The 27,253-nt window shown below is 44.5% G+C and overlaps 1 protein-coding gene across 1 annotated transcript in view; it reads left to right on the forward strand.

The window, feature by feature from the left end:
* FAF1 (Fas associated factor 1) overlaps positions 1 to 27,253 on the forward strand; it is a 295,823-nt gene that overhangs the window by 181,141 nt on the left and 87,429 nt on the right. The window contains exons 11-13 of the mRNA XM_056532377.1: positions 893 to 956; positions 4,368 to 4,449; positions 12,030 to 12,184. Of these exons, the coding sequence (XP_056388352.1) occupies positions 893 to 956; positions 4,368 to 4,449; positions 12,030 to 12,184 (301 nt within the window). The remainder of the gene's footprint in view (positions 1 to 892; positions 957 to 4,367; positions 4,450 to 12,029; positions 12,185 to 27,253) is intronic.

The raw sequence follows: 27,253 nt of genomic DNA on the forward strand, positions 1-27,253 counted from the left end.
GTGGTCCCTTAGTAGCTTCAGCGAAAAGGGACATCGAACCTGGAACCTTTTGGTCCAGAGGCGAAGGGTGAGGTTTGTTGGAGGCCTCTCTCCTATCGTAGAAGGGCTAGTGATAGACCGCATCCTCTGTGCACGTTTTTTTAGTGTAACACGTTTGCACTTTTTCTTGCACTCTAGGTGAATTGAGAGCACGTTCCTCGGCTCTTAAAAAATAAAATAAAAATCTTCCCATGTAGGCAGATATCCCCCTGTCCCCCTGTATGTAGATATAGAACACCCTCCCCTGTAGGTAGTTTTCAAATTGTAAACGTATACGGGAACTGTATTGCAAAAACATGGTGTGAACCCAGCCTCACATTGGGAGAGTTTGTTTGGTTTGGGGGGTGAGAGCTCTCATGCGTTCTGAGTGAAGGAAGAGCCATCATGGGGTGGGAGGGGGGTGCGTTGCTTGGGGAGGTGGACTATTAAAAAGTGGGGAAAAAAATGATCAAGCACATTCGAAAAGTTACTTTTTTGGCAAGATGTATGACATATTAAAAGTTAAGCCATCTGACCGTGCCCACTTAAACTAGGCTAGTGTTTCCCAATATTAGTGCCTTTAACTGTTGAAAAACTTCAATTCCCAGCATGCCTGGACAGCCTAAAACGTTGTAGTCTAGCAACAGCTGGGGGCACCCTGGTTGAGAATCACTGGATTATGCAGTCGATTATGCCGGATATTAATGGGGACTCCACAGTGAGGTAATGAATGAATACGCAGAGATGAAGGTTCTATGTCTTAGGAAAAAAAATCTTCTTTAGCTGAATTTTCAGACTGTAATTTATTCATTCTCACTGTTGTTTCTCATGTTTCTTAAGCTACTGACATTTGTATTTGTTTCCACTTTTATAGTGCCTGAAAATGCTGAGAATGAGGACGACGCTTTGCTGCAGTTTACGGCAGAATTCTCCTCCAGGTAAGTGAAAGCGCAATTTCAGTTAAAGCAACAACACAATGAAACAGAAAGCATTTAACTCCACACTGTTGTCAGACATGTGACCGGACATCTCTCTTATCTCAACTCCCACAATACACTACGTTTTTTAAATAGAGGTCAGGAAAAAAGAGAACTTAAAGGGGTTATCCAACGAACGGAATAAAAAAACTCAGATCAGCATAAGACATTAACCTTGCATCTATTATTATACTTTGACCTTTTTGTCTCCTGTACGTAGGTCTAAGAAACCTTTTTGCCCTCCTGCTTGTTCCCCTCCCCGCACACTGTCTATAAACTACAGGTCCCAGCATTCTTTGCTGCCGCTCTGTGCTCACTTCCTCCTAACTGCCGTTTTCTGCCCCAGTCACCTGACCAGCCCCAGCACTCGGAATGTTACTAAGCAACCATTCCCATCCTGCTTTTATCTGCTGTACTATATAGCAATGATTCATAAAATGGGGACCTCCATCTGTTGCAAAACTACAACTCCCATCATTCCCAAAAAGTCAAAGTCCATCTGTGCGTGCGTGGAGTTGACGTTTTAAAATGTTTAAACAGCTGAAGGCACCTTTTTTTTTGGAAACACTGCTACATAGTGTGTGTGTGTGTGTATATATATATATATATATATATATAAAGGGGGTGAGTATTTACCTCAGGGTGAGGCCACCACTCCTGGTGTAACGGAGCTTCAGAAGGCCATTAAGCACTCCGCGGGCTTTCTGGGTAGGGGAATATGCAAAGCAGCTCATTACATCACCTTTTCAGGTAATGTTCCCTGGTATCAGCTTAGCTCCTGTTATATATATATATATACACAATTGTATATGCTTTATAGAATATACCATATTTATTAATATTGCTATAGTGTATTTACACACATACATATACACATACGTTTATACGATATATATATAAGTATATAGTGTGCATATATAGATAGATACAGAGATATGTCCCCAATAAAGATCTACTAAAAAATAATATATATATATATATATATATATATATATATATATATATATAATAATTTTTATTTTTTGCCTATATACGCATATATATATATATTTGAATTCAAATACATATACACACATATAGTCATGGCTGTAAATGTTGGAACCCCCGAAATTTTTCAAGAAAATGAAGTATTTCTCACAGAAAAGGATTGCAGTAACACATGTTTTGCTATACACATGTTTATTCCCTTTGTGTGTATTGGAACTAAACCAAAAAAGGGAGGGAAAAAAGCAAATTGGACATAATGTCAAACTAAACTCCAAAAATGCACTGGACAAAATTATTGGCACCTTTAACTTAATATTTGGTTGCACACACATTGGAAAAAAATTACTGAAATCAGTGGCTTCCTATAACCATCAATAAGCTTCTTACACCTCTCAGCCGGAATTTTGGACCACTCTTCCTTTGTAGTCTGCTCCAGGTTTCTCTTGTTGGGAAAAGGCTCCCTTCATATAAGAGCAATTTTAAGATCTCTCCACAGGTGTTCAATGGGATTTAGATCTGGACTCATTGCTGCCACTTCAGAACTCTCCAGCGCTTTGTTGCCATCCATTTCTGGGTGCTCTTTGATGTATGTTTGGGGTCATTGTCCTGCTGGAAGACCAAAGATCTTGGACGCAAACCCAGCTTTCTGACACTGGGCTGTACAGTGCGACCCAAATTGTCAGATTTCATGATGCCTTGCACACATTCAAGGCACCCAGTGCCAGAGGCAGCAAAACAACCCCAAAACATCATTGAACCTCCACCATATTTCACTGTAGTTACTGTGTTATTTTCTTTGTAGGCCTCATTTCGTTTTCGGTAAACAGTAGAATGATGTGCTTTACCAAAAAGCTCTATCTTGGTCTCATCTGTCCACAAGAAGTTTTCCCAGAAGAATTTTGGCTTAAGTTAATTTTGGCAAAATGTAGTCTTGCTTTTTTATGTCTCTGTGTCAGCAGTGGGGACCACCTGGTTCTCCATAGCGTTTCATTTCACTTAAATGGGTACTGTCATCAACTTTATTTTTTGATATGTTGTAGTACTTATGTACTACAACATATCTCTAATATACTTCCATTATTTATTTTTATTTTTTCATGGTGAAATTTACGTTTAAAAACCGGCCACTAGGGGTCACCCTCCTAGTGGCCGACTGCAGCCTGGCGTGACGTCATGCCAGAAAAAGGACTGTTTTTGGCTGGGCAAAATCAGTCCTTTTTCTTTTCGGCTGCGCTCGCTCCCTGCCTGTCAGACAGGCGGGAGCGAGCGCATTAAACGCCGGGGCTGCGCGCATTGGCTGGTTATAGTCGCGCGCAGCCCATTCATCCCCGCCCCCGACATGTACCCTGCAGTATAAACACACTCTCGGTCCCGGGTCTCGGCAAGTGTCTGTCGCTATGCAGGCTACTCCTATACTCCTCCTCCTCCGGATATCACATGTACAGATAAACAGGGAGTAGGAGACCCTGGAGCAGCCTGCCATGCGATTGGCTGATCATCTATGCGTGCTCCCGACGCGAGCGCAGCATAGATGAAGTGAGGGCGGAAGTCTTTGCCTAGCAGGCGTCAGTGACGTGACGCCTGCTGGGAAAGCCGGCTTCCGGGAGAGGAAAGAGCAGCAAGCAAGAAGACCAGAAGATGACCACTATGTAAGTCCCAAAAACATTTTTTAAAGGCAGGGAGGGGGTTAGGGATAGATTACCTATAGGTAGGGACAGAGTAAAATAAATATGAGATGGTGGGAGCTACTCTTTAAATGTCAGCTGATAATTCACACTGACAATGATGCTCCCTGAGCCTGCAGAACAGTTTGAATATCTTTGGAACTTGTTTGGGGCTGCTTATCCACCATCCGGACTATCCTGCGTTGACACTTTTCATCATTTTTTCTCTTCCATCCACGCCCAGGAAGATTAGCTACATTGCCAAGGGTTGCAAACTTCTTGATAATGTTGCACACTGTGGACAAAGGCAAATCTAGATCTCCGGAGATGGACTTGTAACCTTTAGGATAGGGGATAAGTGTCTGATTGCGAGGTTCTGACCGCTTTGACCACCGCGATCTCCCTTACGGGGACCCAACACTGCTGCAACTCTGTGGCCAATGCTCGTGTCGTAGACCTCACTGAGGTCGACAGACACGTCCCCTCCATTCAGCTCTATGGGATAGGGGGGGATGCACGAATGTTGCATCTGCAGCTCTCCCATAGAGATACATGGAGGGAGCATGTTGGCTGTGGCAGTGTCCCACCGTTCGGACCCCCCACGATCAGACATTTATAAGTTGTCTTATCGCTGGAGTACTCCTTTACTTCTGTCATAACTCATCTCTCTTAGTGAAATGATAGTATTACGATCATTTTCTATTTTGTCTCACTTTCTTAGATATGGTGAGTGCCATCCTGTGTTCTTCATTGGTTCACTGGAGGCTGCCTTCCAGGAGGCGTTTTACGGAAAAGCCAGAGATGTAAGTACAGACTAATCAAAGAGTTCTCATTTGCTTACATTTTGTTGACTAAAATTTACCTTTGCTACCAGATTTCTATGGCTTAGAATTCACCTAAAATTAAAAAAGAAACAACTTTCCAGACAGTCTTGATTGGCCGTTGGCTGTCCAGGCATGCTGGGAGTTGTAGTTGTGCAACATCTGGAGAACCACAGGTTGGGGAACACTGTTCTAGACTGTAGAGCAGTGTTTCCCAACCAGGGTGCCTCCAGCTGTTGCAAAACTACAACTCCCAGCATGCTCGGACAGCCTTCGGCTGTCCGGGCATGCTGGGACTTGTAGTTTTGCAACATCTGGAGGTTCACAGCTTGAAGACTACTGCTCTACAAGAACTGCCTTATTTGCAGGCTTGGGGGGAAGGGCACCTAGCTACAACACTTATAACCAATTCTATATAGTTTTATACACTTCGGCACACCTTAACACAGATATTAGTTGTTCGGAACAATGAAAGGGGTGATTTTAGTACATACCTGGCAGACAGTAATGGACATGCTTAGGAAGGATCTGCACTTGTCTTGGGTCTAAATGGCTATGTTGTGAGATTACCATAACACTGTGGCTAGCTTTTTGTGAACTTGTATTTCCTGTTTGACTTTTCTCTTTTTTACTACAAATCCCATAATTACATCTTCCTCCCTCCCACACATCAGCCACCCCACCCATTGAAACATAAATGAGCTGTATCCATTCAAAAGACCTGTGGTTTTCAATCAGGGTGCCTACAGCTGTTGCATTAGTTGCAGATTGATCCCTCCACCCACTGAAACATAAATGAGCTGCATCCATTCAAAAGACCTGTGGTTTTCAATCAGGGTGCCTACAGCTGTTGCATTAGTTGCAGATTGATCCCTCCACCCATTGAAGCAGACAGGCTCCCTGTCATCAGCTGACTAGTGAGTCAGGTCTCGGCCTCATTGCAAGCTGGGAAAAATCTGAGACAACAGTCATTTTGTATGCTGGTAAAAATAAATATTGGGGTGAAAATCACAGAAGAATTGTGAGAAAACCGTCACACACAGGTACAGACACTATATTATGAACTACACTAACTTTACAGCCCCTGTAGCATAGTCAAATAAAAAAAAATTCCTGGAATACCCCTTTAAACTTTTTCTCCTAACAAGTTAGTGATAGAATAGCGCTTCTCTTCTCCAGCCGCTGTTCATTGGTCTCAGGCTCCACTACCTTTCATAGTCTCAAAATAGATTCTCGCAGTGCAGTGTATTTCTGCTGAAGCTTTCAAAAATCCTCGTTTTCCTTTGTCTCTTTAGCAATTAAACAATGTTTAAATATTGGCGAGAAATTAAAAAAGAAAACAGAATTTTCTCCAATTTTCTCCTGTAATTATTGCGCCCGTCGTCACGTGAAGCCTTCAGTCACTGTACGTCTTCACAGCCCCTAGTTATCTCACAGCAGGCCTTCTTTTTATTTGCCTTTAGGTCTATTTCTATCCATGTAGTTTCACACCTCGAACGTTTAATATAAAAATGTGGAGAATTGGCGGAGGGCAGATAAATTGCGCTTGGAAATTGAGTTTCCACAGTCAATAAAAACAAGATTGAAGGTTTAAATCCCCCGCCAGCCTCTCTGAACCGCTCGGCTCATTAAATGTTTATTGGAGGGCCTGGATTAGGGGGGATTTGGAGAACTTGGTGAACTGGTATCTTCTTAATCACTAAGTAAAACACTCTATTTGATAACGTGTTTCTCACGATATATCACATTCTGCCCCACTTTAATGAAATCCCTTCAAGACCAGCTCACTGGGGGCCACTTTGCAGCCTTAGCCCTCCATTGCGCTCATTGAGTTATCCCCATACACATCTTCACATGTGATCTTTTTATGTTCTACCGGTGTGTTTGTAGATAGCTCCAGAGCAGTAGGCAAGCATTTAGGAACAGTGATCAAACCTGTTAATGTAGAACAGTGATCCTAGGCATCACAAAACTACAACTCCCAGCATCCCCTGACAGCCGAAGGTTTGTCAGTTCATTCTGGGAGTTGTAGTTTTGCAGCTGCTGGTAATCCACAGGTTGGTGATAACTGGTATAGGACTTGGTAGAGGATTGTTCACACAGCCATATTTGAGGCACACCATCTCCGATTTCTTACGTGGATTGTGACATTGCATACTGCTAATTTTACAACAGTTTTTGACATGTGATTTTAGTTTTCATTTCTTCACCCCACGTCAGAAATTCCCCTTTGTGCAGTAAAGTAATAGGATGTCAAAGAGGTTTTTTATTTATTTATTTATTTTGTGTTTCTCATTTTGTTTTGTGTTTTTTTTGGCCAAAGTTTTCTTTCACACTAAGGAAATGTTTACATTACGGAATCTCTCTGCGGAATTCTGCTCTGAGAATCTGCTAACATACTCTTTCATCTATCTTTTTATTATTAAAGGAATACTGTGGTGCAGGACAATTTATCCCCTATCCAAAGGACACCCACGATCTCCTACACGGAACCCTAGCTCTCCCTAGGAACGGAGCACGTTGACCCCCATAGGAAGCGGTGACCGACACGCCCCCTCCATGCATCTCTATAAGAGAGTTGGAGATACAGAGTTCGTGTATCTCTGGCTCTCCCATAGTGATACATGGAGGGAGCATGTCAATCGCCACTTTGTGCAGATGGTGATTATTGGAGAAGAGGAATAGACCTTAGCAGCAGGCACTCGAGTGTCCAGGAATCAGCACAACAGAGTCACGGAGATGAAGAAACGTTCAGCGCTTTTGCCGTACATAATAAAGCTGAACATTTCTTCATCTCCGTGACTCTGTTGTGCTGATTCCTGGGCACCTGAGTGTCTGCTGCTAAGGTCTTTTCCTCTTCTCCAATAATCACCATCTGCATAGGGCATCCAATGGTTGTCTCCTGGGACCTTCTGGGCTTGCACAGGATCTACGCCTACCTACTTCAACTCTATAAGGGTGATATGCATATTTACCGTACGCTCAAGGTGAGCACCAAATCTATAGAGCCTACATTTCCCCTATTATAGGGGTTCCCTTTTATTGGGGTAACGCATGAGGCGCCATCCTCATGTCTTTCTTTTTTCTACTTCTACACAGCTTCATGCAGGTGTTGACATGTTCTGTTCCTCGGGAGAGCCGGGGTGCCCTCCTGGAGATCGCAGAGGGTCTCAGCTTTCGGACCCCCCTACAAGCAGACACTTATCCCCTATCCATTATATAGGGGATAAGTTGTCCTGCACCACAGTACTCCTTTAAACAACAACAGCATACATCAGTGTTTCCCAACCAGGGTGCCTCCAGGTGTTGCAAAACTACAACTCCCAGCATGCCTGGACAGCAAAAGGCTTCAAAAGACTGTCCAAGGATGTTGGGAGTTGTAGTTTAGCAACATCTTGGGAAACACTGGCATATATAAACAAATGTACAAAAGCGCACTACAGAGGCACTATCGTATCCTCAAAGACAACCATAGCTGTTATACTACTAGAAATATAAATGGTCATATTAAAGAATCATAAAAAAAAAAAAAAAAAAATGAAAAGAAAAATCAAGAAAGAAGCTATGAAAAGATGAGAATGAAACGGGGATGAAACAAGGGGAAAAATGGTGATAAAAGACAAAGAGCAAGATAGGAAAAAAATAGGAAGATAGAAATAGAGAGTTAGAGGAAAAGGTCAGGGAAAAAAGAAAAGAGGAACAAGAAAAGATATTAGAAGGAATTGAAAAGGAAGAGCACTGAGGGATATTTCACTTAAGCAGTTTAAAAATAACAGTTAGGCGTAATCTATGGCCGATAATATCTTCTGTGAACCAGGGACAGGGTCTTGGGCACCCAGTGCTCTGATGCTCTTAGTGATGCTCTTAGGGACAGGGTGATGGCCTGTGTTCCTCTGGGTGATGGCCTGTGTTCCTCTGTTAAACCTTAACTCCTAGTATTCAGGTAGACCTTACTGTGGCACATACACTGCTCAAAAAAATAAAGGGAACACTAAGATAAAACATCCTGGATCTGAATGAATGAACTAATCGTATGAAATACTTTCGTCTTTACATAGTTGAATGTGCTGACAACAGAATCACACAAAAATGATCAATGGAAATCAAATTTATCAACCCATGGAGGTCTGGATATGGAGTCACACTCAAAATCAGGCTGATCCAACTTTATGTAATGTCCTTAAAACAAGTCACAATGAGTCTCAGTAGTGTGTGTGGCCTCCACGTGCCCGTATGACCTCCCTACAACGCCTGGACATGCTCCTGATGAGATGGTCTCCTGAGGGATGTCCTCCCAGACCTGGACTAAAGCATCCGCCAACTCCTGGACAGTCTGTGGTGGAACAAGGCGTTGGTGGATGGAGCGAGACATGATGCCCCAAATATGCTCAATCGGATTCAGGTCTGGGGAACGATCCATAGCATCAATGCCTTCCTCTTGCAGGAACTGCTGACACACTCCAGTCACATGAGGTCTAGCATGGTCTTGCATTAGAAGGAACCCAGGGACATCCGCACCAGCATATGGTCTCACAAGGGGTCTGAGGATTTCATCTCATCTGAGGATCTCATCAGGCTACATCTGGCAAGCACATGGAGGGCTGTGCGGCCCCCCCAAAGAAATACCACCACACACCATTACTGACCCACTGCCAAACTGGTCATGCTGGAGGATGTTGCAGGCAGCAGAATGTTATCCACAGCGTCTTCAGACTGTCACGTCTGTCACATGTGCTCAGTGTGAACCTGCTTTCATCTGTGAAGAGCACAGGGCGCCAGTGATGAACTTTCCAATTTTGGTGTTCTCTGGCAAATGTTGGGCTGTAAGCACAACCCCCACCTGTGGACGTCGGGCCCTCATACCACCCTCATGAAATCTTTTTCTGACAATTTGAGTGGACACATGCACATTTGTGGCCTGCTGGAGGTCATTTTGCAGGGCTCTGGCAGTGCTCCTCCTGCTCCTCCTTGCACAAAGGCGGAGTTAGCGGTCCTGCTGTTGGGTTGTTGCCCTCCTACGGCCTCCTCCACATCTCCCGATGTACTGGCTTGTCTCCTGGTAGCGCCTCCATGCTCTGGACACTACGCTGACAGACACAACAAACCTTCTTGCCACAGCTCGCATTGATGTGCCATCCTGGATGAGCTGCACTACCTGAGCCACTTGTGTGGGTTGTAGACTCTATCTCATGCTGCCACTAAAGTGAAAGCACCGCCATCATTCAAAAGTGACCAAAACATCAGCCAGGAAGCATAGGAACTGAGAAGTGGTCTGTGGTCACCACCTGCAGAACCACTCCTTTATTGGGGGTGTCTTGTTAATTGCCTATAATTTCCACCTGTTGTCTGTTCCATTTGCACAACAGCATGTGAAATTGATTGTCAATCAGTGTTCTTCCTGAGTGGACAGTGGGATTTCACAGAAGTGACATTGACCTGGAGTTACATTGTGTTGTATAAGTGTTCCCTTTATTTATTTTTTGTGCAGTGTACAATCCACAAGCATTATACAGACCATGGGGGAGATTTATCAAAACCTGTCCAGAGGAAAAGTTACTGAGTTGCCCATAGCAACCAATCAGATCGCTTCTTTCATTTTTCACAGGCCTTTTCAGAAATGAAAGAAGCGATCTGATTGGTTGCTATGGGCAACTCAGCAACTTTTCCTCTGGACAGGTTCTGATAAATCTTCCCCTTTCATGGCCTGATGGCCTTGGCCAAGGGGATGATTTGGTCTCCAGATTCCCCAGATCTCATTCCGATCATCAGTAAAATGTGCTGCAAAAAAACAAATCTGATCCAAGGAGTTCACACCTCACAACTTGCAATGGTGTCCTTTGGTATATTGTCGACCAAAAGGTGCTGTGGAGGCCAGGCCTCGATGATCCAGAGCAGTGCTTCCCAACCAGTGTGCCTCCAGCTGTTGCAAAACTACAACTCCCAGCATGCCCGGACAGCCGTTGGCTGTCCGGGCATGCTAGGGGTTGTAGTTTTGCAACAGCTGGAGGCACACTGTTTGGGAAACCCTAAAGTACACATTGACAACACATGCATATGAATGAAGAGGAGAATCAGAATAAAGAACTGTCAACTGAGCAATTGCATGCTGGGGGTTGTAGTTTTGCAACAGCTGGAGGCACACTGATTGGGAAACACTATAGTACACATTGACAACACATGCATGCCCTGCTGAGCTGAGTATGCATATGTATGAAGAGGAGAATCAGAATAAAGAGCTGTTAACCAAGCAATTGGGCATGCTGGGAGTTGTAGTTTTGCAACAGCTGGAGGCACCCTGATTGGGAAACACTATAGTACACATTGACAACACATGCATGCTCTGCTGAGCCGAGTATGCATATGTATGAAGAGGAGAATCAGAATAAAGAGCTGTCAACCGAGCAATTGGGCATGCTGGGAGTTGTAGTTTTGCAACAGCTGGAGGCACCCTGATTGGGAAACACTATAGTACACATTGACAACACATGCATGCTCTGCTGAGCCGAGTATGCATATGTATGAAGAGGAGAATCAGAATAAAGAGCTGTCAACCGAGCAATTGGGCATGCTGGGAGTTGTAGTTTTGCAACAGCTGGAGGCACCCTGATTGCCAAACACTATAATACACATTGACAACACATGCATGCTCTGCTGAGCCGAGTATGCATATGTATGAAGAGGAGAATCAGAATAAAGAGCTGTCAACCGAGCTGAGAGTTGTAGTTTTGAAGCAGCTGGAGGCACACTGGTTGGGAAACACTGATCCAGAGGACTAGCAGGACCGACTCAATAATATGTAGTTAGTTGTAATGTTATGGGCGATCAGTGTATATTTTGTAATTATTTTTCCTTTTTTTTATGCTCCTGAACAGCATGTGGGGGGGGGGGGGGTTGTTGGAAATGCCAGTCCCCGGCCACAAAGCGAGACCATGACAAAAGACAGATTAAAGGGTTTAGAGCAAGGTCAATGTGGGTTTTTCTCTAACTAAACACTTTTCTGAGATTTCCTCGCAGGGGAAAATAATGAAGGCCGCGCAACAAGGGGTTTTCAAGGAGTTTCTATCCTCTTCACCAGCCTGCATTCGCCTGTCCTCTCAGTGTGGGTGCTTAATATTCGCCGGCTTTGTGAATGGGTCCAGATGAATAATTGTTGGGCTCTCCCCGCAGGAGTTAGGAGCTTATTCTAAGGGCCTAATCATTGTGTAAACAGCTCCTTAGCCCGCACCCCCAAGAATGGGGGAGATTCTAGCACAGTAACTTAGGATATCGCATGGAAGTTGCGCTTTGAAATGCAGAATGGATGAACCAGACCTTTTTTTTTTTACTTGATCTTTCCTAGACTTTCTTTTCCCCTAAATTAAATCCAGACGTTTCCTGTGCATGATAAACTGTGTTACTTTACGGATTGTATTGTCTTGTTCAGCCTGCGGACGACTGACCGTTCAACAATTAGAATTTATTGATAGATTTATACGGAAGCCTTACTGTTTCCTCGCATGATGTTATGCGGGTTCTTTTGTAAAGCGCTGTGTTTCACGTGCTTCCTTTTTTATGTCTTGCAGAGAAAACTACTTGCTATCTACCTCCACCATGACGAGAGTGTCCTCGCCAATGTTTTCTGCTCCCAGATGCTTTGTGCAGAATCCATCGTTTCTTACTTGAGTCAGAACTTCATCACATGGGCTTGGGATATGACCAGAGAGGCCAACCGAGCGAGGTGAGTCGGAAGAGAAGGCGCAGAGAAAAATAGGGGATAAGATGTCTGATCGAGCGGGGCCGCTGCTGGGGACCCCCAAGATTTCTCCTGCAGCCCCCTGAGTCATCAGCTGTACAGAGGGAAGTTTGCTCCCTGGCTGATGACTCACGATGCAGGGGCCGGCAGTTCGTGACGTCACGGCCCTGCCCCCTCGTGAAGTCACGCCCCCTCCCCTTAATAGAAGTCTATGGGAGGGGGCGTGGCCACTGTCACACACCCCTCCCAAAGACTTGCATTAAAGGAGTAATCCAGTGGTAAACCCAGTGGTGAACAACTTATCCCCTATCCTAAGGATAGGAGATAAGTTTGAGATCGCGGGGGGTCCGACCGCTGGTACCCCCTGCGATCTCCTGTACGGAGCCCCGACAGCCCGCGGGAAGGGGGTGTGTCGACCTCCGCACGAAGCGGCGGCCGACACGCCCCCTCAATACAACTCTATGGCAGAGCTGAAGCGCTGCCTTCGGCAATCTCCGGCTCTGCCATTGAGATGTATTGAGGGGGCGTGTCGGCCGCCGCTTCGTGTGGAGGTCGACACCCGCTATCTGGCCGGAGAGCCTGGCCCCCGTACAGAGAGATCGCAAGGGGCCCCAGCGGTCGGACCCCCCGCGATCTCAAACTTATCCCCTATCCTTAGGATAGGGGATAAGTTTATCAACTCTGGACTACCCCTTTAAGGGAGCGGGGCATGACAGCACAAGGGGGCAGGGCCGCGACGTCACGAACTGCCGGCCCCTGCATCGTGAGTCATCAGCCAGGGAGCAAACTTAGCTACGTGGGGGTCCCCAGCAGCGGGACCCCTGTGATCAGACATCTTACCCCTATCCTTGGATTGGGGATAAGATCTCTAGGGGCGGAGTACCCCTTTAAAGGGGTACATCTGCGGAAATCATTTATTTATTTATTTATTTTTTTATCAACTGGTGCCAGAAAGTTAAACAGATTTGTAAATTACTTCTATTAAAAAAATCTTAATCCTTCCATTACTTATTAGCTGCTGAATACTACAAAGGAAATTCTTTTCTTTTTGGAACACAGAGCTCTCTGCTGACATCATGACCACAGTGCTCTCTGCTGACATCTCTGTCCATTTTAAGGACTGTCCAGAGTAGAAGTAAATCCCCTTTGAAAACATATGCTGCTCTGGACAGTTCCTAAAATGGACAGAGGTGTCAGCAGAGAGCACTGTGGTCATGATGTCAGCAGAGAGCCCTGTGTTCCAGAAAGAAAATAATTTCCTCTGTAGTATTCATCAGCTAATATAAGTACTGGAAGGATCAAGATTTTTTAATAGAAGTCATTTACAAATCTGTTTAACTTTCTGGCACCAGTTGATTTAAAAAAATAATAATAATTCCACCGGAGTACCCCTTTAATGAATGGGGCTTTATTTCGGTTCTTTGTATTGTATACAGAAGTTATGTTTTTTGTGCTGTGGATGGTGATGAGGAAGTGACAGGACTGCTAAATTATAATCTTGGGATGACCCCTTTATCACATATCCCCAGGATAGTTAGTAAATATCTGATTAATAGGGGTTTGACCATTGGAATCCTTCCCTACCAGTCATGGGAATAGATGGCAGCGCGCACGGTTGGACGTTCTATTAGAATACAGAGAAGGAGCTATCCCTTCTAACCTTCAGCAGGTTCATAGTAAGAGAATGAAGTGGCACCTAGACATATGTACTGCCACTTAATTTACTCAGGCAACCCACTCCTTCATGATCTGTGGGTCCCAGTATGTCGACCCACATCGATCATACTTATCACCTGTAAGTTATAATACAGTGATAACCCCTTAATGGTCTAGTCACACGTACAGTATTCTGCGCAGATTTGATGCGCAGGATTCTCTACGGTAGATATGAATGTAAACTGAATGACAGAACACAGCTTGAAATCCTGCGCATCAAATCTGCGCAGAATACTGTACGTGTTAATAGTAACCCTAGAAGTGTTACTTTAATTAAAATACTTTCGATATGTCATTTGGGCATGTCAAACGTTTTGATCGGTCAGGGTCTCATTGCTAAAACCCAGTGATGTATAGAAAAGGGTGGCTAGTTTTGCAACAGCTGGAGGCACCTTGTTGGGAAACACTGGAGTGATCTAGAGTTATCTCTAGATCATTTGTAAGGCCCTTGCTGCACAATCTTTGAGCTATGTAAAAGGCTCATTAAACGTGCGCCAAGATTGTATCAGACATGGGTCTACCCGTCTTTAAAAAAAAAAAAAACCTCTCTTGCTTACTTCTGTGCATAAATATCTGTCCTGGTTACATGAGGATCTCAAGGTGCTTGAATTGTTACAAGCTTTGATATCTGTGCTGTGATGAGCCCCATGGCCGTGTGTCCATTACATGACCAGCAGAGGTTTGTACACATTGACTGACAACAAGCGGACATCTTGAAAACAGTTGCACAACTGATACAGAAGGTTTTCCTTACAGAAAGAATAAGCTTGGTTTGCTGAAACCAGTATACCCGGTTTAAAGGGGTACTCCGGCGCTTAGACATCTTATCCCCTATCCAAAGGATAGGGGATAAGATGCCTGATCGCGGGGGTCCCGCCGCTGGGGACCCCCGTGATCTTGCACGCCGCACCCCGATAAAATCAGCCCCCATAGCGTATTTGCTCCGGGTCTGATTCCTTTTGATCAAAAGGCTCCGCAAAGGGCCCGCAGGTCACGGTAAAATACAACCAGAAAATAACCATCAGAGTACATGCATTTTATTGTTGATATTTAAAGGGGTACTCCGGCGCTTAGACATCTTATCCCCTATCCAAAGGATAGGGGATAAGATGCCTGATCGCTCGGGGACCCCCGTGATCTTGCACGCCGCACCCTGATAAAATCAGTCCCCGGAGCGTGTTCGCTCCGGGTCTGATTACTGTCGATCATGGGGTCGGAGCATTGTGACGTCACGGCTCCGCCCCCGTGTGCCGTCACGCTCCTCCCCCGTGTGCCATCACGCTCCGCCCCCTCAATGCAAGCCTATTGGAGGGGGCGTGACAGCTGTCACGCCGCCTCCTATAGGCTTGCATTGAGGGGCGGAGCGTGACGTCACACGGGGGCGGAGCTGTGACGTCACATTGCTCCGACCCCATGATCGACAGTAATCAGACCCGGAGCGAACACGCTCCGGGGACTGATTTTATCAGGGTGCGGCGTGCAAGATCACGGGGGTCCCCGAGCGATCAGGCATCTTATCCCCTATCCTTTGGATAGGGGATAAGATGTCTAAGCGCCGGAGTACCCCTTTAAATATCAACAATAAAATGCATGTACTCTGATGGTTATTTTCTGGTTGTATTTTACCGTGACCTGCGGGCCCTTTGCGGAGCCTTTTGATAAAGCGGCAGAAGAAAGCTAAGCAGTGTTTTGCTGCACTGAATAGAAGAGTCTAAATGGAAGGGGAAACATTTCTAGAATGAAACACGGGTCCCCTATTTAATGAAAGTAAAAGCTCATACTTTGATAAATCATTACATAAGACTTGGTACATTTACTAACCCCACGAAAGCCCCTTCCAAGCCTTTTATCCATAACGCCCCTGCAGAATGAAGGGCCGTCCCATAACCATCTGTAGCGGCTCAATTCAGAGGGATACCTGCTGTTGCTTTGTCGCTCGCCCTGTTTGATTCCACCGCCCCTTTTATTTTACAATAACAAAAAATTTGCAGTGTCGTTTTATTAAGAGGAAAAAGGACTCGTATCACAGGGTTTTCTATGAGTGACCATCGGTGGCCGTGTAATTGCTTTGTAATGTTTTACCAAAGGACTTTATTAAGTAGCAGAACATGGATACACTGGTAATAGGCATTTACCAACCGCACAGATACCTGCGGTGAGCTTTGCCGTGTGAGCGGATCCTCTCGCGCTCTTCACAGCTGTTCATTGGTGATGTCTCTGTCCACAAGGGCATCGGGGATCCAGGTACAACCCATCGCTCTGCAGACCTTAGATATGCAGAAAACATCACCTGTGCCCGCTACAGAAACACCAGAATGCATTTTTTTTATTTTTATTCTGTTTAATAGTTGCTTTTTTCCCCTGATATTGCTCTATATTGTATAATTCTACACATCGCTTAATAAATACAACACATGCCAATGATGTGTACATGTAGTTCTCAGTATCTAGCATCACATTATTATACAGTGGTCCCTCAACATACGATGGTAATTAGAGATGAGCGAATTTACAGTAAATTCGATTCGTCACGAACTTCTCGGCTCGGCAGTTGATGACTTTTCCTGCATAAATTAGTTCAGCTTTCCGGTGCTCCGGTGGGCTGGAAAAGGTGGATACGGTCCTAGGAAAGAGTCTCCTAGGACTGTATCTACCTTTTCCAGCCCACGGGAGTCATCAGTATGGTAAAAGGAAAATGTAAAGTGTACCTGTAATATCATAAAAAAATACTTCTTTTGCTTTACATGTCTTTTTTTATGTGTCTAGCTTCAGAATTTAGCTCACAAATCCCTCTGTTCTTCTGCTCACTCATTCTGACATCCACTGCTCAGAAAGGGGCGTGTCCCTCACTAACCATTAATTTACTTCCTCCCTAAGTCTGTTGTACTGTCCTGGGTCTCTTCATCCAATTACTGCAGGCTGCTCTGTAACCCCCCCCTCATCATGTCTGATAGACGGGACAGGAGTGAGCACAGAGGAGTGTTAACCCCGCCCTCACTTCCTGGACTTTGTCCCTGCCTGTGCTTTGGCTGAGACAAAGATGATGCTGCAGCTGGACAGGGTTATGTTCTGGATGGTATGGTAAATAAGAGATCCAAATTTTATTTAGTATAATAGAAAAGTTCATGGTTTTCCAAGATGTACAACATACAGTGGTCCCACAAGTTACAATATTAATTGGTTCTGGGATGACCATTGTATGTTGAAACCATTGTATGTTGAGACCAGAACTCTATGGAAACCTGATAATTGGTTCTGAAGCCACCAAATTGTCAACCAAAAATAGGAAAAAGTGAAGATTAAAGAAAAAGAAGTAGAGAACTAATACAGATATAGCAAATCCTTACATATAAAAGTAGGAAATATCTGCTGGGAGCTGTAATTCACTGTCTGTCAGTGTTTCCCAAGGAGGGAGCCTCCAGCTGTTGCAAAACTACAACTCCCAGCATGCCCGGACAGCCAAAGGCTGTCCGGGCATGCTGGAAGTTGTAGTTTTGCAATGGTTGGGGGCACCCTGCTTGGGTAACACTGGTCTATGTAGAGGACAGGAGCTTCTTCAGGGTCCTGTACAGTACACAATGTCCTAAAAAAGTAATGGAGTCTCTCTTACCTGGTGTCCAAAGGAGCAGATAACCCTGGTACAAGTAAAGAGTACAGAACATGTAATACCTCCCTGTACTGTAGGGGGCGCTACCAGACACCAGTCAGTGCATACACTTCAGTAATACAGGGGTTTTACCAGTGAATTCCCATTCTGATTGGTCGGTTCTTCCGGCCATTGACACGTGTCGCAGTTCTGGACTGTCTGTACATTGTATGTTGAGTCTGGTTTCAACTTACGATGGTCCAGAAAAGACCATTGTATGTTGAAACTATTGTATGTTGAGGCCATTGTAAGTTGAGGCATCACTGTATAACATTTTTTTGATTCTGACAGTGGCCACTTAAAGGCGTTGTCCAGAACTAGAAAAACATTGCTGCTCTTCCAAAACTGCATCACGCAGAACCACGGGTTGTTTGTATTATATGAAGTCGAACTGCAATGTCAGAATGTTTCTGAAAGAAAGCAGACAATTTTAGTTTTTTTTATCCTTTCATTATTTTGTAGTTCTTGACGATGCCTTACGACAATGTAATCCTTTAACATACCTCTTGTTGATCGGCACTCCTGCTTGTAGCCAATACTGATCCGTGTGTGTAAGATGAAGACTGTCTGGCCCATCCAGAGCCTTTCTCAACCATGTTCAACATAAAGGCCCTAATTGTCTATTGCCTTCCCGACTGGAAATTCTCACCAAGAAATAGATGGTCAGGACTCTGGCCTGTAAATCCCCATAGAAAAGAGAAGGAAATAATTTTCCACACAATAAAACACCAACACTTAGTAAATCAGGGCCAGTGTGTAGTACAGTGTTTCCCGACCAGGGTGCCTTAAAGGGGTGCTCCACCACTAGACATCTTATCCCCTATCCAAAGGATAGGGTTTAAGATGTCTGATCGCGGGAGTCCCGCAATATAGCATGCAGCACCCACCTGTTTCTGCGCTGGAGCGTCTGGGTCCCGACCACGGGAAAGGAAGATCGTGACGTCACGACTCCGCCACCGTGTGACGTCACGCCCGCCCCCTCAATGCAAGTCTATGGGAGGGGGCGTCACGCCCCCTCCCATAGACTTGCATTGAGGGGGCGGGCGTGACGTCACACGGTGGCGGAGTCTTGACAAGACGAACTTCCGTTACCGTGGTCGGGACCCAGACCCTCCAGCACTTCCGGATCAGAAACAGGTGGGTGCCGCATGCTATATTGCGGGGGTCCCCAGCGGCGGGACCCCCGCGATCAGACAGTTGATGACTTATCCTGCATAAATTAGTTCAGCTTTCCGGTGCTCCCGTGGGCTGGAAAAGGTGGATACAATCCTAGGAGAATCTTTCCTAGGACTGTATCCACCTTTTCCAGCCCACCGGAGCACCTGAAAGCTGAACTAATTTATGCAGGATAAGACATCAACTGCCGAGCCGAGAAGTTCGTGACGAATCGAATTTACTGTAAGTTCGCTCATCTCTAGATAAGATGTCTAGGGGTGGAGTACCCCTTTAAGCTGTTGTAAAACTACAACTCCCAACATGCCTGGACAGCCAATGGCGCCCGAGCTATGGCAGGAGATCACTGTCCCCTTAGAGGGGTCGTCTTGTCACTGACAACTCTTGTGGCAAAATGGGAGCCACCAGCACTTATAAAGCAACCAATAGTTTGCCTGTCCGGGCATGCTGGGATTTGTAGTTTTGCAACAGTTAGAAGCAAACACCTGGTTGGGAAACACTGTTTTTTGTATGTACCTACATTTTAATACATAGCAAGAATGAAATTAAAATAAATACCGTACATTTTAATAAACAAATAAAAGTATATACATTGGTGTTTATTAATGTTATTTCTTTTTATTTATTTAATTTTTAAATTGTCTTATTTCACTTTATTCTTTCTGACCTGTTTCATTCTTGCTGTGTATAAAAATGTAAGTGGTTTTCCTATGGCCGGAGCACCAGATGTGCGTAGACCTTTTTTTATTTTTTTTGCATGGTTTCCCCCAGTCATATTCTCCCTTTCTCCTCGGCGTTGGATTATAGTGTCAGCCTTAACCGAACGTCAGGATCAATTTGCAGCCTGGTTAAACTGAAGGTTTGCATTCTGCCAGCAGCGATTGTCCCCGCACACAATGCCGTGCGTTCCTGTAACTTCAGACAAGGGGCAGCGTCTAATGACTTTATTAGTGTTCAGTTTCAAAAAGGCCTCGGTAATTGTTCCCATCTCTGTGTCCGGCGGCCATAATTGCTGCGCGGGATCGTCCTCAGCCTCGCTGCTGAATACCTTCTGAATCGCTGCGAGAAGATTTAAAGAAAAGGAGAAAAAAAAAGTATAATCTATAGGCCAAGAGGTGAACATCTCCGAGTATAGGGAACAGACCGGTCTGGATGTGCTTAGGGTTTAACTGTTTATAATGCCATTCTTCTCCTGTCACAGAAACAGGTAAACTAACCTTCTCAGGAAACACTGGATAGGATGATAACATGTCAGCGGATTAGCCGACTCACGAGGTGTCCATTTTCTCTTAATGATACGTTTGCCGCAGGTTCCCATTCCTCTAGTAAATGAGTTAAATAGGCATCAGGAAGATTTTCTTTTCACAAGGTGTTAATCCTATTGCTGAATGGCAGTGGTACAGTAAAAAAAAAAAAAAGATGATAGCACTTTACAATCCTGTACCTTTCCAGATGGCAGAGCCGTGAGAAATTCTAGGCAGGAAAACTCCTGAGAACCTTGCTCTTTTAAGCGCTTTCGTTTCTGGGGAAAATAAGGGCTAATTCACACTTCCGTATAACGGATCCGTGTTGATTCCACTTATTTTTTTTTCTTTAAAAAAGTGCCTGTCACCAAATAAACTGTTCTAAACTAACTTAGGCTATGTTCTTTAACTACTCCTCACACCCATCCAGCCCTTAAAAACTAATTTCAGAGCTTTAACCCCTTAAGGACGCAGCCCTTTTTCACCTTAAGGACTGAGCCCTTTTTCGCAATTATGACCACCGTCACTTTACGAATTAATAACGCAAAAACGCTTTTACCGAATATTCAGATTCTGAGATTGTTTTTTCGTGACATATTCTACTTTATTTTGGTGGTAAATTTTCGGCGTTAATTGCATCCTTTTTTGGTGAAAAATCTCAAAATTTTATGAAAATTTAGCATTTTTCTAACTTTGAAGCTCTCTAATTGTAAGGAAAATGGATATTCCAAATACATTTTATTTTTCTTGACAAATACAATATGTCCACTTTATGTTGGCATCATAAAATGGACATTTTTGCTTTTTGAAAAAATTAGAGGGCTTCAAAGTAGAGCAGCAATTTTCAAAAATGTCATGAAAATTGCTAAATTTGAAGGGACAGATGTTACAGAACTACAACTCCCAGCATGCCTGGGCAGTCGAGGCATGCTGAGAGTTGTAGTTTGGCAACATCTAGAGGGCTACTTTTTGGGCACCACTGTAACAGTGGTCTCCAAACTTTGACCCTCCAGATGTTGCAAAACTGCAACTCCCAGCAAGCCCCCCCTAGTGGTTGCTACAGTAAAGATCGATTTACTTTCACTTTCAATTCCCCCCCCCCCCCCCACTGTCGATTCCCTACCTGAGCAAAGATCCAGAAGGCTCCAGCGAAGATCCCAGATCCCCAGGCATCTTCTCCTGCAGGTACGGCCTCCTTCTTCTTCCCAGAGCCCCTCTATATCCAGGGGCGGGCAGAACGGGGGTTGCCATGGCAACCCCCTGTCCTTCGCTACCATTGGTCAGAACTCCGTTCTGCTAATGGCAGGGGATAGGAGAAGATCGCAGCTTTGCAACCTCACTCCTATCCTTTAGGCTGATCGGGGCTGTAGCTGACAGCTCCGATCAGCCCTATTTTCCGGGTGATCGAGTCACCAGAGACCCGTTCAGCCCGGAATTGGAGAAAATCGCATGTCTGACTTGACATGCAATTTTCTCCGATCGCCGACATGGGGGGGTCTTAGGACCCCCCTGGGCGATGTGCCAGGGTGCCTGCTGAATGATTTCAGCAGGCATCCGGCTCCGGTCCCCAACCGGCTAGCGGTGGGGACCGGATTTCCCACGGGCGTATGGATACGCCCTCGGTCCTTAAGGACTCGGAATGCAGGGCGTATCCATACGCCCTGTGTCCTGAAGAGGTTAAAAAGCTGTGTATCTTACCTTTCTTCTTGCTCTCTCAGTGCAATCTCCCAGCAGGAGAAAGTGGGCGTTTCCCAGCACTGAAGCCTGCTGGTGGACCACTTCCGCCCTCACATTGTTACAGCATTGTGATGAATAGAAGACCTCAGGCTCTGTGCATGTTTCAGTCTGTGTTATCAGTGAGGCTCTCCTGCAGCTTTCAGTCTGCGCAGCTTTCTGTGAGAATCTGTGCAGCTTTCACTTTTTGTGCAGCTGTCAATCAAGCTCAGCATATAGAGAAGCATTTCCTGAGTTCGGACTCCTGCCAGGCCTGTAGGAGACAAAACTCACTGTATTAATTGTGCCAGGAAACAGAAAAGAGCCACCAGTTTTTTTATTAAAATTTTAAACATATTTATGTTGATCATTTTAAATGCAAGTGAATGGGAAAGTGTCTGCTAATTAGACAAGGAACAATATATTAAACGTTTTATTTGGTGACAGGTACTCTTTAAATGTTTTCATTGACATTTTACGGAACTATTTGTAATGCTACTGTTCTAAGTCCCCATTTATGCGTCAGAATTTCTGAGGAGAATCCAGCAGAAATATTCTGCTTGAAAATTCTGTTGCAGCAAACTACTGTCTTAAATAGTTTCTGCGCAATCTGCTTGGAAATGCATTGCTGTCTATGATCTATAGCAGGGTTTCCCAACCAGGGTGCCTCCAGGTGTTGCGAAACACCAACTCCCAGCATGCCTCTCCGGGCATGCTGGGAGTAGTAGTTTTGCAACACCTGGAAGCACCCTGGTTGCAAACACGGGTCTATAGACAGTCCTAGCTTGCTTTCTTGAGAATGTCTGCGCAGAGTTGCAGATTTTTTATTTTTTCATTTTTGGTTGCAATATGCAATATTTGGTTATAATATGGCTATGCCAGAACATGCCTCAATGCAATTTCTGTTCCTATTAGCGGTTAACGCCAGGACCACTTCAACAGAATGGATACATATATATATACACACAGAGAAGAGGTTTTAGGTAACTGGTTGGCCCAGTGGCTACTAAAAGGCTTACTCAACCCCCCGGATTGGGCCAAAAGAGGTGAATAGGGAGATGGGCAAAGGGCAGAAGTGGAAGCGCTGGAAGTGTAGTGACCCCCAACCCGAAACTTATGTAGATGACACTGAGCATGTATTTCATTTTTACCCTATTGAGCACACACCTCTAGTTACCCGGCCTTCTGGCTGCTGGTTACTATGAGGATCTTATAGTTCTGGCCACATGTCCGGGCCGTACCGCACATCGCTACCGATTATTATTTTTGTCACTGTACATGTGTCTTTGTCAGTAGGACTCTTCAGAGTGCAGTGCCCATTTGGATTGTCCCTCTTGGATGTCTAGGGAAGGTGTGTAAGGCCATCAGGTTCCTCACCTGCAACCCCGGATCTCTGAAATACCAACCTGTTTTTGTGCTCTTTGGCGGACACTTGGGTAGCAGTTTTGGTTCTCCCTAAGCTTCCGCTTAGGGTGACCCTGGACCTCGAAGAAAAAACGAAATGATCCAGCACTGACGAAATTCCCAGCTTTATACAATCCTCTGTAAAAACAGCATGGCAACACACACTTTACAAGGTCTCTAAAATCTTGACGCGTTTTGAGTGCATGCGCTCTGTCAAAAGATGCGCATGCGCTCAAAACGCGTCAAGATTTTACAGACCTTGTAAAGTGTGTGTTGCCATGCTGTTTTTCAACAGGATTGAATAAAGCTTTGAATTTCGTCCGTGCTGGATATTTTCGTTTTTTCTTCATTGTTGAACACGCTGAGCCTGAGTGAGGATCCGTGCACTATTCCATGTGGGTGAGCTGGACTTTCCTTTATCACCCTGGACCTCGCAGGTACCTTTTGGCCAGGATGGGTAGAGAAGGTTTGTGGAGGCCCTCTCTTTTAGAAGTATCACTTAACCATAGACCGCATCCTAGTGCACTTTTGTGTAACACGTTGTATGTGCCTCAGCTCTGGTTGGCCCAAGCATTTCCAGTAGCTTTCATCTGAGGCTCTGGCTTCTCCACTGCCCCTTTCTCGTATTTTGCGCTGCAGCTGATTGGCACCTTAGTTTAAAGGGGTACTCCGCTGCTCAGCGTTTGGAACAAACTGTTCCGAACACTGGAGCCGTCAGCTTGTGATGTCATAGCCCCTCCCCCTCATGCCGTCACGCCCCGCCCCCTCAACGCAAGTCTATGGGAGGGGGCGTGACGGCCGTCACGCCCCCTCCCATAGGCTTGCATTGAGGGGGCAAGGCGTGACGTCATGAGGGGGCGGGGCTATGGCGTCACGAACAGTTTGTTTCAAACGCTGAGCAGCGGAGTACCCCTTTAAGCACAAGCCCTACAAGCTGTTTCCCAAGTGACTAAACTGCTCAAGGTAATTGTCAGCCTGCTGCCAGATACACAGTATAAACAAGACAAAAGCGCTTCAAGTTACACTCCGACAATCCTGTTATGTAATTAAAATGTCATTTGTTACGGCAATGATTATTTTAGAACCATTTCTTGCATCAAAGCAGAGAGGGTTAAAATGGCAGTCATCATTTTGTGTCTTTTGGCCCTGGATTCGGCCCTTGGGGCGGAGTGGCTTTTGACACACGTTTGGCTGTAAGTGCTGTACTTTTGTAAAGCGGCAAATTCCTCCCGTTTCTTGAGGGCTCTTCTGGATTCAATCTCTGTGTATGGGCGCTGGAGAGCACTCAGCGCCTTGTTAAGACCGCTCCTTTTCAGCTCTGCCTCTTGAAGAAATCCGACATTTTAATATTTCTCCAGTGAGAGCTTTCTTTGGTTCATTCCCGCTGACCTCCGCACCCTCCAGTAATTTGTTAAGCATCCGTCTGCTGATCCTTGCCGGCTCTTGTCCCACACGCAGCTCAGCAAGACGATTAGGGAAATTTTCTGCACTTGACATCAGCCAGATGTAGGAAATTAATTTTACTTAATGCTGCCGCCCGTCTTTTTTTCCTCCCTTTCCATCTGAGCTGTGTCAGGCGGAGGAGAGCGTTTACTACAGGAAAGTCGTAAAAGAAAAGCCGGCTATATCGTGTCGTGTTTAGGAATGCTTCTTAAAGGACACCAGTCATAATGCCTTTTTTTTGTATGGTTTCTATCCAAGGGCTTTTACAATGATCAAATAAATATTCAGGGGTTGCACGCGGGAGGCTTCTTCTGTTAATTAACTGTGATTCCCCCCCAGAATTGAATCTCATTAATATTCATTAGGGGTCCTGCCCCTGCCTTGGCCCTCTTAGAATACATAATTCATCATCTTCCTTATCGTGCTGACATAAGACTGATCTGTTATGGGATGTTATTGTCACTTTACTTATGAATATAAAGTCTTCAAGCTCCACCCTGTAGACCCATTATAGGGCGGTTCCCATGTCTACTAATATAGTTAAAGGGGTATTCCAGGAAAAACTTTTTTTATATATATATATATATATATATATATCAACTGGCTCCAGAAAGTTAAACAGATTTTAAACTTACTTCAATTAAAAAATCTTAATCCTTTCAGTACTTATGAGCTTCTGAAGTTAAGGTTGTTCTTTTCTATCTAAGTGCTCTCTGATGACACCTGTCTGAGGAACCGCCCAGTTTAGAAGAGGTTTGCTATGGGGGATTTGCTTCTAAACTGGGCGGTTCCCGAGACAGGTGTCATCAGAGAGCAATTAGACAGAAATGAACAACCTTTACTTCAGAAGCTCATAATTACTGAAAGGATTAAGATTTTAGAATAGAAGTAATTTACAAATCTGTATAACTTTCTGGAGCCAGTTGATATATAAACAAAAAGTTTTTTCCTGGATAACCCCTTTAAAGGGGGTACTCCGCTGCTCAGCGTTTGGAACAAACTCTTCTGAACGCTGGAGCCGGTGTCGGGAGCTCGTGGCGTCATAGCCCTGCCCCCCTCATGACATCACACACTGCCCCCTCAATGCAAGTCTATGGGAGGGGGCATGACAGCTGTCACGCCCCCTCCCATATACTTGCATTGAGGGGTCGGGGCTTGATGTCATGAGGGGTGGGGCTATAACGTCACGAGCTTCCAGCTTCCGCGTTCAGGACAGTTTGTTCCAAACGCTGAGCAGCGGAGTACCCCTTTAATCTTGTAGGGTACATGTCCCAGCCAAAATTAGAAAAACAGAGCTGATTTATTTTATTTTTTTTTCTAAAAACGGCACCACACCTGTCCTCACCTTGTGTGAAGTATTCCAAATTGGCTCCTTTCACTTTAAAGGGGTACTCCGGTGAAAACCTTTTTCTTTTAAATCAACTGGTGCCAGAAAGTTAAACATATTTGTAAATTACTTCTATTAAAAAAATGTTAATCCTTCCAGTACTTATTAGCTGCTGAATGCTACAGAGGAAAATCCTTTCGTTTTGCAACACTGATGACATCACGAGCACAGTGCTCTCTTCTGACATCTCTGTCCATTTTAGCAACCATGCATAGCAGATGTATGCTAAGGGCAGCATGGTGGCTTAGTGGTTATCACTGCTGCCTTGCAGTGCTGGGGACTTGGGTTCAAATCCCACTAAGGACAACAATAAATAAAGACATTATTATTATAATAATGTCAGCAGAGAGCACTGTGCTCGTGATGTCATCAGAGAGCATTCCAAAAAGAAAAGAATTTCCTCTGTAGTATTCAGCAGCTAATAAGTACAGGAAGGATTAAGATTTTTTAATAGAAGTAATTTACAAATCTGTTTAACTTTTTGGAGCCAGTTGATTTAAAAGATAAAAGGTTTTCACCGGAGTACCCCTTTAATAGAACTGAGCCACAATACTACACACAACCTGAGAATAGCCGTGTTGCTGTTTGTAGAAGAAATTAGCTCAGTTTCTCTATTCCTGGATAACACCTTTTACATATATTTGCAAATTTGTCTCCTCCTTATATTCGTGCTCCTTTCCTCCCATTCGTTCCCTTGTATTATATAATATGGATGGAGATATATATATATATATATATATATATATATATATATTCACACACATCATTCCATCTATCTCTTTTGGAGTGGAGTGATGGTCTGCAGCCTAAGTGACTAGCTGTCAACAAGAGGAGGAAAGGAGCAGGAATGTCAGGAGGAGAGAGACAAATTTGATGAATAAGTGGATTTAAAAAATATTTTAACTACAACTAGTTGAGATTGAAATTCCCCTTTAAGGTAGCCATATACCTTCAATTAGGGTGCATGCACACCACGTTTTTGCAATACAGTTCCCGTATCAGGTTTTTGATGAAAAACGGATTCCTCAAAACCGGACTAAACTGTATCAAATTTTAATCCGTATACGGTTTGAAAAATGTCCAGTTGTATCCGGTTTTTAAGAAAAAACCATATACGTTTTTTACTTTTCACTCCATTTTGAATAAAGTTTCACTTGTTTGATTGAAATTCCAAGAAAAAAAAATTAGCAAAGCCAAAAACCGTATGGTTAAAACCGGATGGAACCGTACGCACATACGGTTCTGTACGGTTCCCATGTTTAAAAAAAAAAAAAAAAAAACGTATACGGTTTAATACAGTTTTTCACCCGGACCAAAAAACGTGTTAG

Source organism: Hyla sarda, chromosome 7 (genome assembly GCF_029499605.1).
Source record: "Hyla sarda isolate aHylSar1 chromosome 7, aHylSar1.hap1, whole genome shotgun sequence".
In the NCBI taxonomy this organism is placed as follows: Eukaryota; Metazoa; Chordata; class Amphibia; order Anura; family Hylidae; genus Hyla; species Hyla sarda.